This window comes from Acanthopagrus latus, chromosome 17 (assembly GCF_904848185.1).
Source record: "Acanthopagrus latus isolate v.2019 chromosome 17, fAcaLat1.1, whole genome shotgun sequence".
Lineage (NCBI taxonomy): Eukaryota > Metazoa > Chordata > Actinopteri > Spariformes > Sparidae > Acanthopagrus > Acanthopagrus latus.
The window spans coordinates 16,554,359-16,573,610 of NC_051055.1; the positions used below are offsets into that span (position 1 = coordinate 16,554,359).

At 39.5% G+C, this 19,252-nt stretch overlaps 2 protein-coding genes across 3 annotated transcripts; one reads left to right on the forward strand and one right to left on the reverse strand.

Moving 5' to 3' along the window:
* Positions 1-5,358: 5,358 nt before the first annotated feature.
* trip13 (thyroid hormone receptor interactor 13) lies at positions 5,359-12,238 on the reverse strand. Of its 2 annotated transcripts, none has more exons than XM_037075434.1 (14): positions 12,019-12,238; positions 11,390-11,473; positions 10,354-10,504; positions 10,127-10,253; positions 9,002-9,057; positions 8,812-8,902; positions 8,635-8,707; positions 8,488-8,551; positions 8,303-8,389; positions 8,029-8,135; positions 7,700-7,853; positions 6,654-6,766; positions 6,475-6,544; positions 5,359-6,398 (listed from the first exon to the last, which is right to left on the reverse strand). In XM_037075434.1, exons 2-14 carry the CDS (start codon positions 11,461-11,463, stop codon positions 6,303-6,305), a joined length of 1,263 nt encoding a protein of 420 aa, XP_036931329.1. In that variant the 5' UTR covers positions 11,464-11,473; positions 12,019-12,238; the 3' UTR covers positions 5,359-6,302. The 2 variants fall into 2 exon arrangements, with proteins under 2 accessions (XP_036931329.1, XP_036931327.1); XM_037075432.1 differs by lacking the exon at positions 12,019-12,238 and adding an exon at positions 11,686-11,846.
* Positions 11,832-18,758, forward strand: brd9 (bromodomain containing 9). The gene is made up of 17 exons (XM_037075431.1): positions 11,832-11,997; positions 13,345-13,565; positions 13,663-13,794; positions 13,879-14,017; positions 14,126-14,183; positions 14,982-15,126; positions 15,235-15,345; positions 15,917-16,104; positions 16,236-16,368; positions 16,588-16,663; positions 16,756-16,851; positions 16,995-17,127; positions 17,232-17,343; positions 17,488-17,544; positions 17,628-17,733; positions 18,132-18,302; positions 18,456-18,758. The coding sequence occupies exons 1-17, from the start codon at positions 11,949-11,951 to the stop codon at positions 18,554-18,556; spliced, it is 2,028 nt and encodes a 675-aa protein (XP_036931326.1). The 5' UTR covers positions 11,832-11,948; the 3' UTR covers positions 18,557-18,758.
* Positions 18,759-19,252: the final 494 nt, after the last annotated feature.

Sequence of the window (19,252 nt, forward strand, 5' to 3'; positions counted from 1 at the left end):
GAATAGAATATAGGAATGCAGGGATGAGGTGCATGTACTGTGCTTTTGATGACCTGTGACCTGGATCCTGAGAAGTCTCGTGTTCACATCAGGACCATTGGGAATCTCTGATCTCTGTCCATAACACTTTCTTCACATGTATGCAGATGAGACAAATATATAATTACAAAATGTAAAGTCACCAAGAGTGCACTGTTGTTGTGCAAAATAAGGCAAAACAGTATAAAAACAGCAATAAAAGTGATCAAAGTGTACTGATTGTTTGATTGAAGGTGCAGCAGCAATGATGGCAGAAATGATGTACATCCATTTGTCAGATATTGATTTTGGCAACTGATATCAATTGGCATTTGATATCAATCATGTAAAAAAGAATGTTTCAAGTAATGAAACATTAAAATAAGTAAGGAATGCAAAAAACCAAAAAACAAAGCATCTAGAAATTATAAAGCTTGACAACTTGTCGACTACAGGTTGAGATTTTATGAACAGGACATATCTATATTGTTTTTTTTACTTAAATCAACATTATTTAATAATAAATCTACTAAACAATAATGAAAGATACTAGCATTATTTCTTCATTTCATGATTGTTAATCTCAGCCAATTATGTGTTAATAGATTACTCACTAAGAAGAACAAAAACAAACATTGAACACAATCTTCCAGATCTTTTTTTTCATTATGCCACTATTTAACCAGGTTTGTCTCAGTGATATTATTATGTTCTCTTTCACAGGGGAGACCTGGCAGAGAATGGCAGCGACACAGAGTTACGACTGCAAATGAACAGAAAAAGCACATTCACATAATCAGAGGAAGTGTTTGCACAAAGACAGCCTAGAAACAATGGATTTCACCATAGTTTTAAAACTGTTCAGTGGTACAATATTCTGAAGTTTGAGTTCAGTCCATGCAGTGGACATTAAAAAGCTTTCTTTCCCAATAAATAGACGGATAGACCTACAATTAGTCCTTAACTTGTTCATGGCATATTAGTGGGGAACACACACACTGGAGTAGACTCACTGATTTATAACCTTTAATAGTCTTTAACCAAATGAATAACAGTTAAAGTTCAGGTTGTTTTGACTTGCTTGGTGTTTATTTAGTTTAGACAATATATGTATCAAATATATTATAACCTCTCGATAGACTATTTCACCTGGGATTTGTTCTGCTACACCTAATTGAACTGAACGAACTGTACTAGTATTTTGAAAAGCCCACTCACTTATCTTCCGGTTGCAGGTGTGTCCGTTTGACGCACTGAGGTCTGGTTTGGCAGCTCGCGCGTCGCTGAACGTAAAACCGCGTCCTCTGTTGGTGTAATTTTCCGAACAGCTCCATTCATGGTTTTCAAAGTGGATCTTTTGGATTTATGAGCCGGGACACTTTTATTTTCTTGTTTTCCCTTAATTCATTTCTAAGGCGCATTATTTTTGTGGGCCTGCTTGCGGCACAAGTTCTTCCTTAATGAAACTCATCTGAAAACCAAAAAGTTAAAAGGTTTGAAGTTAACAGAAAACAAAACATGGGTCCGCGATCGCATATAAACCAGAATAACAGTGACATGATTTGTGCCTCACCGCTGCAAGTGCAAATTAGACACTGGTGTGTTTCAGGACTGAGGTTCCCCACATCCTCCGGTGGACAGGATTACACACAAGGGGTGCAAATTAATGACATGACTATTTAATGAGTGATTGTACTATTGTTCTGTGTGCTGACCACACTCTTACAGGCTGCCCATTGTCATTTCAATGACTTGTTTGAAGTTTCCTCACAACAGATGCTCAAGATAAACCTTTGTTTATAAAAAAAAAAAAAAAATAGAGAGAGAGAACCAGGAAGAACATACTGTACTTTAAACCCAGCAGACATCAAAGGCTCCTCAGCAGTTTTTACAGTTTGTTTTCTTTGGCAGGGTGTTAAAGCAGGGCCCGAGTGCACATGCCAAGTGTTATGAATATTCATTTACTCAGGCAACCTTATGAGAACATGAACGCGATGGCTGTGTTTTGTAAATACTCCACTCCTGCTCGGATTATATTCAAAACGCTGAGAGACGCTGCTTTGATCCCTCGCATGTTCTCAAGGCGTAAAACTGTTTTTACAAAGTTGGGAGTCAATCACTCGCACTCTCAGAGCGCCGCTGTCAGAGCAGAAATTACGGTCCGTGCACTCAACCTTATCTTTATCCTCTGTTACCTAAACAGAGGAGCTCCGCCTGGAGCAGCCTGGCAGACGAGTATTCTCTGTGCCACTGGAGGAACATCTTATTTTCTGACTGAATGGCACTACATGACAGTGTCCCAGTTTCACTGCCATGCCATGATGAGTGCGGAGTGCTGCTGCACTGCTCCTTCCTGTCAATTTGTCTGCCGTTTGACTTCCCATAGACACAGGACCCTCAGATCACTGTCTGTGGCTGACAGGATGAGCAGACATTTGCATAGCTCATTGATGGCAGCCTTCTTTGATCCTACTTGCCGTGCCTAATTATCACCACCTCTTTATGCAGACTGGCTCCCAGGATTCTGCCTCTTTACAAGGTGTCTCTCCCTCATCCTCATCCTCCCCTCTAACATCCAGCTTAAAGAGATGACATACACATGGGTTGCAAAGAAAAGGAAAAAAAAAATAAAAAGGGTCTCAGAGCTCACGCAGAAAAAAATATTTAAAAAAAATATATGCTCGGACAGTTTCTGACAAGATAGTTTAGACTGGGAGAGCGGAGAGAAGAGAGAGGGAGCTGGAGCTGTCTTTTAAGGGCGATGCTCAGTTGGATAATAGTCCTGGTTTATCATCAAAGGCTGTCATGTGGATGAAGAACTGAGAGGTTTTGACACAGAACAAGTTTTATGGGCTCTTATTGCGCATTTGCACAGAGGATGTAGATCATTATGCTGCTGAAAGCACAGGGTTTGCTAAACCTTGAAATCATCCCAAAGATAATGTCAACGTAAACCTCTTTTTAAGCTCAACGATCCTCTTCACACATGGGGTAAGGGGTGCATTTAGTATGTGTGTTTGACATGGTTTTTGCACAAAAATTATAATAACTAAAGTGGATTGGGATTTGTTTTAGAAAGGTAAAAAGAGAAAAAAGCATACAGATCATCGGGGTTTATCTAAGTCCCTGGAAGCTGCAATATCCCAAATTCTTTAAGAAAGTCATATTTACACCTTTGACGCGTGGATGAGTTTGTACACCCACTTCAGACAGTCTGTGCGCTGATTCTTAGCAGCCACAAGAGTTTGTGTTTAATAAGGGTGTAAATAATGTCTTTTCATATCATTTTGGGATGCCTAGCACTTCCTGGAGGCTTGGATTATGCCGAAAGAGCGGCTTTGGAGCCATTTTCTGTATTCTCTATCTTGTGGACTCATCTTCACCTTATTTTTTAGAATACTTAAAATGGCCCCACTTCCATCTCCTCCTCCCTTAACAAGTTTAACCTCTGGACACAATATGTGTCCCACTTCACTGTAAAGTCAGTTCTCACTGTATGAGCACCGGCGGCTTCAAGTTTCCACATGGCCCTTGTGTTTGCTGAATACTGGAAAAGGATTGGCTTCCATCACTACTACTGATGTCACAAATCGTGCTCCTAGGCCCGCCTCTTAAAAACAGAAAAATGCTACACTTTCAGCAATTAATGTGAAAACAGCCTCCTCGTGTCAAACTCGTCAAACTTTCATCATTCTGCCCAGTGAGGCTCAGACGTCCCGCTGCAGGAACAAGGAGACTCGCCTTCGACTGGAGGGGGACTTTAAGTTCAATCTGCAATTCTGTACAAATGAGCGATAGTTTCCATGGTTTTGTGCGCCGCTCTGTTCAGTTTCTGCTTAACATGCCTATAAGTACGTGTGTAAGTTAATTCCCCTCTCTATGTGAATCACCACTGGCACATGCAACGATATTCCACTGCTTTCTGCCATGTACCTGAACAACGGTTGAGAGGATAAACATCAGACTGTTTGTTTTGTTTGGACTTTTCTGACATTTTCAAGCTGCCTGAAACTGTGATAAAACCCTGTAACAATAAGGCTTTTGACTTTTCTTCTTTCTCAGCCTTGATTGCCTTTTAACAGCCGCCTGGTTTTGGACCAACTACAGTCAAAAGAAAAAAGGCCTCCAGACAGAGCAATTATGGTTTTATTTACTATGCCCGTTCTTACAGCTCTCCCTTTCTCTATCTTTCCTTTTTTTCTCTCCACTTTGTGATCATTGATCAGATTAGAGAAAAGTACAGCTTCCTCGTGCAATTCATCTCACATAAAAACTTCATTGACGTATGAAAATAGCAGGCGCCAAACAATTAGGTGTAAAAAGATACTGTGGCATTAAAGGGATAATTCAAACAAACAACAGTCATGTTTCTTTAATGAAATGAGGGCTTTATGTGCGAGGGGAAAATCCAGTCAGGGTTTCTTGTAAAACCCAATCCTTATGAAAAATCTGCCCTTGAAGGTCTTGATTAGATTATAAAGAGAGTGTTTTCTTTTGCTTGATCTTAATGACAGACTTTAGACGGCAACAAAAATCAAATCCAGAGACATTTCTTGTGAACTGCGCTCAACTAAACACCCACAAAAAGGTCATTTTAAGGGTGACACAGTGATTATGATTGAGCAGGAACGAAGCGTGTGAATAGAGATGAACTCAATGTTTGCTTTCCTTTTACATTCAGGAACAGCCTACTGAATCCACCTTTGAAGTGGAGTGAAAAAGCTGTTGCCCAACAACAAACAAAGGGCACATTGTCTGAACCCGGCAGCTGACATGCAAAGCGGCAGAGCATTCACAGAATGCAAAACATGTTCATACGAACAATGGAGCCACTGATCTGTCCATATATAAACTGTGCAGTATGACTGATAAAACTGAATCATCTTTCGACAATTCTTATTTTACGTTAAATTAGTGGCAACCCCCGTGCAAACACACACTGTCAGACGGTATAATCATACATCACTTTAAGTCCCTGTGCAGAGGCTTGTTTCATGCAGAACTGCTGTCTTAGCTGCACAACTGCAATACAAGTATAATCTGAGTCCTTTTGACTTCCAGATCGGAAAAATGTACAATCGTTTAACATCTGTGGAGGTCTCTGGCTTTACTCAGTGGAGTGATTTGAATAACTTTGCTGAAATGTGCTCAAGGTTAACTTGTGTGTGGTTTTTATTGCTGTGGGAGATTTTTCACTTCCTGCCCTCTTCACGATTATCATGTATCTCATAAAATACACTATATAGAATTCAGTCTTTCCATGTGTAAAAGTGTGTGAAAGCATCTGTACGCCACCAAGTGGTGGATCAGAGGCTTTGTTAAAAATCTCAGGAATGCGTCTGCAAACAAACACACTACAATAGTGTTTATTACAATGTTCTATGTACACAAACCAAAGTTGTCATGAACATAAGTTTGATAAATGATCTGTTGTTAGCATAAATAAAGAACTGACAAATATAACTGAACACGTTCAACTGATGGGGAAGGAGGAACATCCATTTTTAAAACATGAGCGACATGAACAGAGTACAAAAAAAGCAGGTTTAAAAAGGGACAGTTCACATTTTTTCAACTTAAATGAAGTATTGTACATGGACATTAGCTTATTGTACAGATCCTGTGGATGGAGGTGCCAGTGAAAACAGCTGGCCATACAACAGAAATCAACAGAAAATGAAACCAGTCCACAAAACAACAGAAACCACAACACAACATAACGTTGCATGTTCGTTACTGTATATCTGACGCTTCATTGTCCACTGAGGGACTGCTTTTGAATTCTGTCTGACAAGCTGCATTGTAAAAGGGATATTTCCAACATAATCCACAGGCTGAGCAAATGTCCATGCAGAGATAAACACAAAAAATAACTACAGCAAAAAACAAACACTAAAATAAACCTGAACTCTCCCTTTAAACATGCGTACAAGAAGAAGCTGATACTGTTAAAGATTCTTGTGACAAAAAAATAACACTTTGACAACAGGAACAGAGTAAACAATCGGGTTAAACACATAGAAAATTCAAGCACCAGGCACTCCATCTTAAACCAAACCCTTTTGGTCTTTAAGGTAGAAGCACCAAGAAAATTACCTGAATAAAGAGTTGCGTTAAAGAAGGTATTTGTTAATTCCTGACAATATATTCAACACAGTGCTGCCAAATTAACTGAACAAGCTTTGTAAATAACAGTTGCAGTTGTTTTCCCAGCTACAAACCAGTTATTTGCATGTGACAGCTGATAAACAATCATGTGTCACCCTTTGGGCATTGTAAAGAGTTCAAACACCGTTGACCAGGTTAGCTTTTTCCTCCATCTGTTTATCCACTGCTTGCACCATAGCCTCCAGAAACCTCTCAAGAGTCACTGTCGGTGTCTGCAGGAAAACAAACGTATTAAAAAACAGGATGACTCATTCTTTCCCTACACTCTCCATAGAATCAAACACTTACCTTAACAAACAGTGCATGGGCTAGAAACGGTAACTTCCTGAGCGCTCTTCCACTCAAACCCTTGCTTTTTCTGGGAATGAACAGAAAGAAACAAAAAGTTTGCTGCAAGCTGTTTCAATTCTCAGAGCAATGAGACACTGTGATTTGATTGCTATTGCACTATGGGAGCGTCTACTCACAGAGCAATGACCCTAAGGGTCAAGCTGTGCTCGGACACCTCACTCTCTGCAAAGCCCATCGTCTCGAGCTCAAATATGGTGAACAGCTGCTGCCGGGGGTAGATGATCTGGCACTGCACATATAAAGACATATAAATGACATATAAAGCACAGATATAAGAACACTGTAATTTACCTACTGAAGGTTGTACGGTTGTACTGTTGTTGTGGTCAGTAAGGTCATTATTGTCCAAGAATGGTATTTAAGGCAGATAAAATAATAAAATCTCCCAAGACGGTTTTATTTGATTGGCTTCAATACATTAATCAGCATTCAGAGGAATATGAGTCACGCTTCTTGCTCAAAGGCACTTCAACATATGGACAGGAAAAGCCTTGTGTCAAGATAATTAACCTAATAAATAATGGTAAAGTGTCAGTGTCAAAGGAAACAGGCACTCATCTTCATATATTTTGGGATTTTTTTGTTTGTTTGTTTGTCCTTTCTTATAAGTAGTAGTCAAAAGTACTGGAGAGTGGTCGCATAAACAATTTCCAGAACCCCCAGCTATTGCAGCTATAGCTATCTCTCCTACCACCAGGTATATCTTAACAACAACAGGCTCTAGTGGTGCTTCAATGATTGTTCTCCGTCATTGGAAGGGTCCTACAAAGCCTGTTTTTTATTAAAGGTTAGATGAGGAGTTGATTACAGACATTGCCTCTTTCAAGTTGTTAAGTACAATTACAAATGGACATTTAATGAAGTCTGGTCTCATTATTTAATTTACGTTAAGACAGAAACAAAAGGAATAACAAGATTCCTCCTGTCTGTAGGAAAATTTGCTACTTCACTAATGTGGTATGTTTAATTACACTTTGTATACCGTTGATACATTTGAAAACTTCAATTACAAAAAGTTCCCCAACAAAGACAAACCCCTGTAAACTAGCACAATCATCACACCCACAAATGAGCCCCAATGTTTCAACATGAAAGTAAAAGACTTGTTAAGACAGATATGTTTACATTATAAATGCAAAAAGTTGCTGGATTATTCAGTCACCTTCATCAGCTCCTCCAGACAGGAGAGGTAGATGCTGTAGATGCCGTCCACTGACGGAGGTCCGATGTATTGCTTGATGTCGGCTCTGTCCACAAACGCCAGGTCTATCTTTTCTGTCACATTGGAGGTCGTCAGGATCACGACGTTGGAATGTCTGAAATAAAAGTCAACACAAAACAAACCTCAGTAAATATGACAAAATTAAAGTCTGATTTTCTAGTGAAAACAGTCATTAAAAGTTGTTTTGTAAATGCCAGATTAAGGCTTCTGGCACTCTGTGCTATAATGAGAACTTTTGAAATAGTATTGAAACTGCTTTGCTTCCTGACCGTTTGATCTGGTCCAGTTGAGTGAGAACGGAGTTGACCACTCGGATGGCGTCGGAGGGCTCCGTTCCCGCCTGAGAGGCATTTCTAGCTGCTGTCAGGCTTTCCACCTACCCGCCATAAAACAGGTTCACAAAAGGACAGCAAAGACACTCCTGACTATGAGTTCATTGAGGTACAAGTGCACAAGAAAGTCCTTGTTTAATTTAGTGAATCTGGAAGCATATAAACGACTGAATCAACTCAAATTATAATCAATAATAGTTCTGATTTTTACCTCATCAATCAGAACAAACACAAGAGCATCTTTGTCATCAATCAGTTGTTGGATCTTCTGAAACATCTTTGTGACCAGCTTACCGCTCTGTAACAAAGAGGCACAGTTGAATAGCAACCAAAATGTTATCAGTTCAATCTACAATGTCCACAAACTGAACAATTCACACAAGAAGCCAGGTGTACCTCTGAGAACCACTTTGAGAACAAGCTGTGGCTGTTTATCTCGACAAATTGCCCATAGGAATACCTGCAGGGAGAGGAGTGTATTCTGGAATGAAAGGAGCAGGTGTAACGGCTGAAGTGGTTTCGCTAAAATGAAGATTGTCTTACCGACTCGACAGTCTGATTGACAGCTTCTGGGCAAGAGCTTTGCAAAGTGACGTTTTCCCTGTGCCTGGAGGACCTGAATGCAGGCATACACAAAGTGATTAATGAGCTATTTTACTCACATCTCTCTCTACAGGCTCAACCTTGAAATGTTACTGTGATAAATGCTGTGATATTTACCATGAAGCAGAACGACACGGTTCCATGAAATCAGGTTGCTGTCAACATTTTTGTCGGAGAAGTAAATTGTTGTTGTGACGTAATCCAGGAGCTGAAGGAAGGAAATGAAAACAACGTGCAGTCTAGCAGCGTGAAGAGGTTATGTAATTATTTTTTCCTCAACTCTTAACTGCCGTCATAAATATTTTACCTGAGTTTTGACTCCACTGTCATATACCAGACTCTCCCAGATACCATGGAATTCAGCTGTTAAAACAAACAGAGGTCCAATCATTGTCACGGAACATTAAGCAGTAATAAAAGGTTAATGATCCAAAGGGAAAACACAGTCTTTAGAGTGGCATATGAGAATGACCCCATACAGGATGTCGACTATGCTAATCAAAATAACGAAACTCATTTGTCATAATGTTAACTGTGATTGGACCCAGCCTTGATTTATCTTTTGGTTATATAATACTTATCCCTTGGAAGATTGAAAAACTACAATACAAAGAAATTCACAGATGTTTAGAGCTGCAATAATTAAACAATTAGTTGTGAACAATTACATTTTATTACTATTAAGATTTTGATAATCAAATAATCAATTCAAGTAATACTGAAAAAGGAAAGTCAAAATTCCAATTTCAGCTTCTGAAATGTGAATAGGACCACTCCCAGGCAACTTGTACCTGAGCCTATTCATATTAGAGCCAATATTAGCTTATTCCAGATACAGTAGAGTCTGTATATATGTCAGACAATAGGTACTGAGAATTTGCTTACACTCAAATATCAATATCAGACTCAGCCTTGAAGATCCAATATTTACTGCACTAGAATTCATACTCATATGTTCTCAGATGTTTACTTCAGGCGCCCCTTTGTTATCCCAGCAAGTTTATGCATGAGGACTGAGACATGGGCAGTGTATCGACAGTTTGTGACACACTGAACCTACAGATGGAAAGCATGTTAACATGAATCCACGTTGAGCACAGAGTCTCTTCTCCAAGTCAAGAGGGAGTGTCAATCAGGGGTCATGTGTGCTGAGAAGCACCTGATTGACCTGCACATTGCTGGAAGATGTGCAGAGAACACCCTCTTGTCTACAGTGGTGTGTTTTACAATCAAAGACATTTTGGGTTTAGTATCACATGAAGCAATACTCAAAAGGATACTGAATGCTTTAAAGATACACACTGTAGAATGTTTGCTTACAGTGTTAAATCTTGCTTAGATTTCCAACTTTAACTGAAAAAAACTTTCAAAAAAACTTAACTAAATGTAATGTTCTACTCAATGTGCTGTCTTGCACAATGTCTGGTGTCACCTGCTGGCAGCAACCAGTGGTTGGCTGCTGAAAGCTCCTCATCCTCCTCCAAACTGAGCGTGCTGGGCCCGTCCTCATTCAGCGTGAAGATGTGGACCGACAGAGAGCAGCTCTTCAAATCAACGGGCTGAGCGATGAAAAAAATGTATGAAAACAACAAACCTAAAATGTCATTATTTTTTTACACTTATAAGAACGAGACAAAAAACAAAGCAACAATGTGTTACCATTTCATCAAGATCAACCAGAACCACAGATTCCACATGCTTCTGCAGGAATTCTTCATCAAACTCTGTCCATCTGTAGTTTCCAAAAACCAGGCTGTGGCGATTCAGGAGAGCCAGTACATGCATCTTCACATCAGACTGTTTAGCAGTGCTGAAACATGAACAAGAATGGGAAAACAAATTAAAAAAGTGTATAATTACGTCATCATTAGTATATGAATTAATTATTTGAGCCTGTAATGGCTGACACAGTATCAAATCAATTTGAATATATATTTCTCTTTATATGAGTTACACAACTCTCTTATGAAAATAAGTGCAATTTCAGACCTCTCCCAATCAGGCATGCCCAATTAACCAAACTTTTAGCGAAAATCGAGCTTTGGCCAAAATCTAAATTGCTGAAGCTGCTTTCAAATAAAAGTTGACATGTGTGACAAAACAGTATAATAAAGAACTGCAGTATTGCTGCAGAAATATAAATGTATACATATATGTTGTTCTCCAGATCTAAGAGAACATCTTTGTGTGTCACATAATCATGATTTTTAAAGGGTGATGTGAGGTTTTGGATAAATTCAAACACGGAATTTTAATATTTACAATATAAATGAGGTAATAATATGAAATCAGAAATGTTTATGTTCCAAAAACTGAATAAAAAAGCCGTTCTCAGAGGAAATAAGAAAACTGTTTGAAGCTAGAGAGGTGGCAGAGTCCACCACATATAAACAAAGTAAAACAGTATTAAATTGCGTTGTCCTTTAAATTCATTTTATTCAGTTTCTTCAGTGAAACAGTGTGTTTATTTAGTTTGTTAAGGCATAAAAATCAGTCAGTGAAGATTTTTCTCCTCTGGTTAAAATGTATGTAAATGTTTAGAAAGAGAACATTTACTCAGTTGTCAAAGGGCGAGCTGACAGAAATATAACAGTAAACTCAAAAAACATTCTAGTCATTGCATACTCCCTTGAACGTTGTGGCCATTTACTTTTTCTGCCTACCTGTATTCACTGGCATGTTTTGAACTCCTCACCTGTGGGATTTAACATGGACCTCCACATGGATGTTTGGTTTCTGGTTTCCCACGTCCATTCTGTCACCCTCCATGCCGTTAAAGCTGTGGACAAGACAGCAGCTTGCATCATATATAACTTAGTAGATAACTTAGCTAATGGTCAGTCTCGTCAACAACGGGTAACGACACTTTTCTACATCGTTAGCTAGGTCAGTTAGCGATGTTGTAGCTAGCTAACATAGCTTGCTAACGCAAACATCCCTCAAGGAACAAAAGAACAACTTGTTGCTTCATTGACAAAACTGACAACGTACCTAGACACATCTACGTTATCAGCCAGATAACTTGAAACAACCAAAAGTCTGGTTCCAGGGAAACTATCGACAGTCCGATGTGCTGTCAGAGATCCGACAATCGTTCGAATCCACCGCGCTGATTTGTTAAACCGGAAATACATCATTTATTTTGGGGAATAACTTCCGCTGGCCGCGAGCGTTCTTATTACGGGGACTTGCTATATAAACCAGCGACAACATTATTGGAATAAGCTCAAGATCTCGGATTTAAACACAGAGAAATGGGGAAAAAGCACAAGAAACATAAACCGGAATGGAGAACAGTCGATGGTACATGAATGCATATTTTACCCTTAGTTATTGTGTCGCTGTTGTTCCAGGTATCCTCTGTTAGCTTCGTAGCTTAGCTTAGCTGGCTCGTTCAAAGACAGCAGATTTGCACTCGGTTTTTGTGAATCTGAACCAACACGGTTTAGTTTTCATATGCCATTGGTACTTTGTCCTGTATGGAAAGGCATTGCATTCACTGGATTAAAAAAAAGTAATTAGACACGTTCATCTCGTAATTACGAGAAAAAATCTTGTAGACTCCTAGACTACTTGCATGCATAATATGAAGTAACGTTACTTTTACGGTGTACTTATCCAGCGCATTGTATTCACTGGATACAAAAAATAGACACCTCATCTCGTAATTACGAGAACAGATCTCATAATTACGAGTTTAAAGACTTTAAGGAAGTCTCTTTCAAGCAGAACAAGAGTTCTCAAGCTGCTGTTTTTTTAATCGAATGGTGTCTGTCGAGTCCCCAGAATTTCTCGATCTAGAATCCTCCAGAGGCTTGCAGCTTTGCTTAAAGCTGTGTTTTGGTCACCCGTAACCAATGCCCCATAAAAAGAAACTATTGCACTGAGCTCTGAAATACTGAGACTATCTTAAAACCCCTTTATCACAGACGGATGCTGTATTACTCTGGATGACTGTTGAATGGTTTATCCAGTTTCAGCAAGACTGCGACATCACCTGGCAAGTTGTATAGTGATGCTTTGTGCTGGAGTATTGGGAAAAGAGATGGAATGCTTAAGTGTCCCTGAGTGTCACACCTACATCTGCCATAAAATAAAATAAAAATGTAGAGCTCATTTACCGTGTATTTCCTGTAATTTTATAAAAGGAAGAGCATTGCATTTTGGAACAAAGTTATTGTCATTAAGGACAACACACTATCTAATACTGCAATAGCAAAACAAGATGGATTGCTTAGTTACCATGGGCATAAAGGGAGAAAAAAATAATGGTGTTCCCACCATCATCTTCAGACCTCAACCCAGTTTAGAACCTGTGCATCCTTTAAAGGAAGATCTATGAGGTTGAGTGGCAGTATTACTCAAAACAGCAGGTCTCTGAGGTAATACTAGCATCCCCAAATGAAAAACAGGCAGGGATTGTATATGGACATGTACATTAAACATTGAAAATATCAGATTTTTATTTTGAATTTGTTCTCCCCTCTTGAATGTTTTCAAACTTCGTTGTCCATAATAATTTGGGACACAATATACTAATGGCAACAAAATTCCACATGTGCATGTGGAAAAAATCCACCAACAACCTTTCAACTTGTGCCATGATTCCCATTTCAGCTATTGCCTTAATTTTGTTTGTTTTTATTGTAGACTACGAGGACAAGGCTCTTGAGAAGCCCCTGAAGCTTGTGCTCAAAGTTGGTGGAACTGAGGTGACAGAGCTCTCTGGTTCGGGCCACGACTCCAGCTACTACGATGACAGATCAGACCATGAGCGGGAACGCCACAAAGAGAAGAAGAAGAAGAAAAAGAAGAAGTCTGAAAAGGACAAAGACAAATATGTGGATGATGAGGAAAGAAGAAGACGGAAGGTTAGTTAACAAAAACAGTAATCTAATTTACAGGACCTGTCCTTTTGCCACTGTTGGATAAAAAAAATGTTTTTCATCCTTTTATCCCCTCCTACAGGAGGAAAAGAGGAAGAAGAGAGAGCGAGAGCAGAATGAATCAGAGGCAGCAGCAGCTGCTACAGCTTCCACCAGTGCTGGTGTGCCTGTTGAACCTTTCACATTGTCAAAAAGCATAAACATTGGATTAGAGGTGAGTAAACCTAAATTCTGCTTGAAAATGGATTCCTAATGATTTTGCTGACTAGTCATTCAAATGTTGACGCTGTCTCATCAGCCGGAAGAGAAGAAAAAGAAGAAAGAGCGAGAGAGAGATTTTGAACTAGAGCCAGACGTGGACGAGTTTAATCCCACTATTAAGATGGAAATGGACCAACAAGGAGACAGACCAGTCCGAGCATGCAGGACGCAACAAGGTAAGAATGGCTGTCCCTTAGAACAACATCGTCTTCTTTTCTCTGAGTGACTGTCAGTTGTTAGTGTTTATAGAGTGTTATTTTTTATGTCTGTAATTTTTTTTGCAGAGAGTGAGTCTACTCCTCGACAGCAACTCCTGGAACACTTTTTGAGGCAGTTACAGAGGTGAGGAACACCAATTCTGTCTAATTACTGTATCCAACTGTATTGTTGGCCTTCAGCTCATTTAATGCCACTCTGCTGCTCCTGAAGAATTGATACTTTAAAGATCCACAAGCTTAAAGAGTAAGGTTTACGTAAGGGTTTACTGTAAGGCTGATGTTTGTCTCTGACGATGAGTCCTATTGTTTTCTTGGACATCCTTTTTCCCTAATACAAATACTGTCAAACACAAAGTACACAACAGATAGTATGAATTAATCAGCATATTACCATGACATTTACTGAACACAGTTACTCTGCCCACAAGATAAAACCTTTCCATCTGGGGCATTCTGAGCTCTCTGTTTTGCATCACCTTCCACTGGCTGATTGACAAATCAGCATCAAACAGGCTGTTCATATTATCCTACAGGGACAAAGACCTTGTGATTTCCATGACTCTAAGAATAGCAACATTTGCATTTGTCATTTGCTCCATGCAACATCCACATGCGAAAAGTTGTTTGGTGCAGTAAACTTTGCTGCTTCTACTTAATGTTGGCTTACACTCTTTAGTCTATTTGAGCATGTTTTATTGTGGCGAGAGGACAGACATTAGCCTTTGTCATACACTATCCATTCAAGTCATATCATGTGTGACTCTGCTTAGGTATAAGCCATAAATTGCTGTCAACACATTGATATTGATCAAATTGACCTGACAGATAACATGCCCCGGCATGATCAAACAAGCACACTAAAAAAATCCAAAGGTTGATTCTTCCCTGATTAACACTGGCTGTTCATCTATTTTCTTTTCAGAAAAGACCCCCATGGATTTTTCTCGTTCCCAGTAACAGATGCGATTGCTCCAGGCTACTCAATGATCATCAAGCATCCCATGGACTTCAGCACCATGAAAGACAAGATTAGAAACAATGATTACAACACAGTTACAGAATTTAAGGTGAGGGTATTTCTCAACAAAAAAGTGAATATTTATTTATTTTGACAGTAAGATAGTCTGGAAACAAGGTTTGCCCTAATACCTTTGTGAACACATTCTGTCTTTCAGGGGGACTTTAAACTGATGTGTGACAATGCCATGGTGTACAACCGACCCGAGACAGTCTATTACAAGGCTGCCAAGAAACTGCTCCATACTGGATTCAAGATGATGAGCAAGGTAATGAGATCACATGGAAAAAATCAAACACATTTCGTACACTTACACCATCCGTCACTTACTGAGACACTTCCAGTTGTGCTTAACTTCCAGTTTGGTCACCTTTTGATCATACATTTTAAAGGTAATGTTTCACTGCATATAGGTGTTTTGACTTCAACTTAAATACTTTAACTTTGGAAGTCTACTTGTTAGTGTTATATATCAACATCGAAGGAATTTGCTGTGTGTCCATTGCTAAGAGAAAACTATCTTAACATATATTTCAATAATTTGTACACTTGAGTCAGATCATGGCTCTGCTCTGTATACAGTGAGTAATGGAATATATTCAAAGCACTATGACATTATCTAATTCCACCAACTGAGCTGTAGACACAAATAGTCTGTGATGGATGTAGTGGCCGAAAACAAAGTCAGTAACATCAGTGTCATTTGACCAAAGGTGGATGACTGTAATCATCAACAACTTTCTGCTGTCCTTCCTATTCCATTTTCTTTTTGTCCATGAATTTTGAATTAAGCAGACAGAGTTAAGTGTTGCCCCCTTTTTTTCTCTGCTTTGTGTTAGGAGCGGCTGTTAGCTTTGAAGCGCAGCATGTCTTTCATGCAGGAGATGGACTACAGCCAACAGGCAGCCATTTTGGGAGATGAAGACCTTACAACTGATATACCTCCCGCAGAGATAATCCCAATGCCAGTGGAGTCGGCTAAGAAGTCCAAGAAACAACCAGTTAAAGACATGAAGGAAGTCATCAGGTATTACTGATTTGTAATACCTACATTAAATTTCACTGGGAATGAAATGTAGTCAGAAAAGCCAGTAGGGAAGTCCTGATTGTTTGATGCTGGTATAATGACTGTTGACTCTGTCACCTCTGTCATTTCAGTTACCTGTATGAACCAGAGGGAAACGCTTGCAGCTTGACTGACAGTACAGCAGAGGAGCATGTTCTGGCACTGGTGGAACATTCCGCAGATGAAGCTCGGGATCGGATCAACAGATACATGCCCAACTCAAAGGTGTCTGACATTACTTAATGTGTATAAAGTCCCACTCATATATAATAATTCTACTGCTGGCAAAAAATGAATAAAATGACAAAGCAGTGGTAGGATTTTTTGCTTCAATTAAGTCAGTTCTGATTTGGATTATTTTCTGTAATTGAATGTGTGGATTTAACTTCCTTAGATCAGTATAGTTAGTAGTTATTGACAATTTCCCTCTATCTGTGCTTTCAGATGGGCTACTTGCGCAAGGAGGCAGACAATTCTCTTTTATATACTGTTGTAAATCAACTGGATCCTGATGCAGAAGGTTTGTTATCATTTTTTAGTCTTTTAGAATCCAATATTCATACAAAATCTGAAATACATTCAACAAAGCAAATTGTTCTTTGTTTTTTGCAGAAGAGGAGACTCATAAAGTGGACCTGAGTTCTCTGTCGAATAAGCTCCTGCCTGGATTAACAACGCTGGGCTTCAAAGATGACAGGAGACACAAAGGTTTCCATGGAGTTCAATTTTGTTGATTTGATTCATATTAGTAGCTTTAATTAGTCTCATCCAATTAATAACAGTGACTTAAATGTACCAATAAGTCTATGTCTTACAAGAGATTGTACTCTTTTTTCTTTTTCTCTGTGCAGTAACATTTCTAAGTAGTGCCTACAACATCCAAACCCTTCAGAAGAACTCAGTCTTCCCAGACCTGCTGCCTGATGAGGTGGACACACTCTATTCAGCCTATGGAGATGACACGGGGGTACAATGTGCTCTCAGGTAAGGGGACTTTGCAGTCACAGGTTCCATTTTGATTTGAAAATGATCGTGTGAATACCGGTGTCCTGGGTTTCAGCTAAAATTGTGTCCACTTTCACCCTCAGCATACAAGAGTTTGTCAAGGGCTGTGGAAGCATCACAAAGCACTGGGTCGATGGGCTTCTGGACAAGATGACCGCCGGCGATCACATTAAATCTGTCACTCAAATCCGACAGGTATCTGGCATGTAGTATTACTCCCATTATTATATCGTCTGAGTCTGAATCTGAGTCTCGAGGCTTGTTGTCAACAATTCTACCACACTATTACTGTCTTTGGTTTAGGCCTGTTTTGTTTATGATGCTTATATTGCATTTCAGAAAAGAAACATGATGCCAAAAGCTGATGAAACCAAATCTAACATCTGTGACATGCAGGTATGCTGCATATGCTGTTAAAAATGATGGCACAGTTAAATAGCTGCTCAACTGTCTGACTGAAGCTGTGTGTTTTTGCTCAGATGGCAGATGGCAGTGGCCTGGGAGATAGTGGCTCCGTCCTGGACTTCATGTCAATGAAGAACTATCCTGATATGTCTCTAGATATATCCATGTTGAACTCATTAGGTGATTATCCCCATAGACACACTCTAAGTGGCTGCTTTTACACGAACACAAGTAATCCAATCATAACCCTGTTAAGGCAGTAAGATGTGTAAGGTGGAGCCCGTGTAAACACTAAGCTTGCACTACGTTAATGCGATAAGGCTCGTAGTCACCATTGTGGCAACAAAAGTTAGATGTGAGGATTCAGTTTTTCAGGTATGAAGCGCAGGTAAATACATTAGTCCTATTAAAGCTCTCCGACAGTTATTACAGCTAAAGCTAGTTAATTTGTACGCATCTTTCCCATCTTTTATATGTACTTGTGAGCCAGGACCCCACTAGAAATCATGTGTATTTTGTTCCTTGGTTTATTCATCTCATATCCTACACTGATCTCACCAGCTCTCTCTCTTCATCAGGTAAAACAGTGAAAAAAGAGCCAGGGAATGAGGAGGGCCAGCAGCACTTCGATGAGGCCGATAAACTCCTGCAGGAGTTCCAGGAGGCTCAGGTTGACAGAGTTGGCTCCAGACCCTCATCCAACCTGTCCTCCCTTTCTAATGCCTCAGAGAGGGACCAGCATCACTTAGGTATCTGCTACAGGAGGGAGCCTAAAAGATCAACGCTAATGCATTTTAGTTCTATTATTAAACTTGCCACCTTTCTGAAACATGTTCATTGTTTTCAATGGAATAGTAACAACAGTGCAATTACTTATGAACTATATTTTGTTTTATCCACAGGGAGCCCATCACACCTGGGTGTGGGGGACCAGTCTGAAATGGTTCACGATCCTTATGAGTTCATGCAGTCTCCTGAGCCAGAGGGCTCAGCAAACAGCTGACGACACACTGCCTTTTTGTCATCCTGGTGTTAACAGCAAAGGGGTTGTCAGCTTTGGACTGTCTGAACACTGTGGAGACACCGGGAGACTGTGACCTGTTTTAAAAAACTGATCATGAATGTACAGAATGTTTGTAGTGTAATCGTATGATTTTGTATAAGTGCAACACTTGAGAAATAAATGCTTGCACCTGTATTTAAAATGTGTGTTGTTCAATAAGCAAATCATGAAACATGTATCAGCTGATGCATCCTGTAGGGCCAGCTGTAAATGTACCATGTGTCTGACAGTAATACTGATCCAAATTTAGTGCATTTGCAGAGAAAGGAAAGGATTTTCTGACACTGCTGAGTCAGATTTCTGCAGCAGTGAAGTTCCACACAAAGGCCTTCATTGAGCAACTTTGGTTACTGAAGGATTTCTCAGTATGTGAAGACAATGTAGGGAAGTGAAAATCAAATGCATGCATGCATGCAGTATACATTTACATTCAACATAACATTACTTGAGTAAGTTAATTTGAGAGACTCGCTGTACCTCTGAAAGCAGAAGTATTGTGCATATCTCTTACTTGCAGTTCCCTGTTGCTCACATGGGAAAAGAGTGGTGGCTATTTTTGAGGAGCCTGCATTATTCAGGGCATAATATTATGAGAAAGCATCCTAAAGAATGAACACATGTTTATTCAGTCAGTGA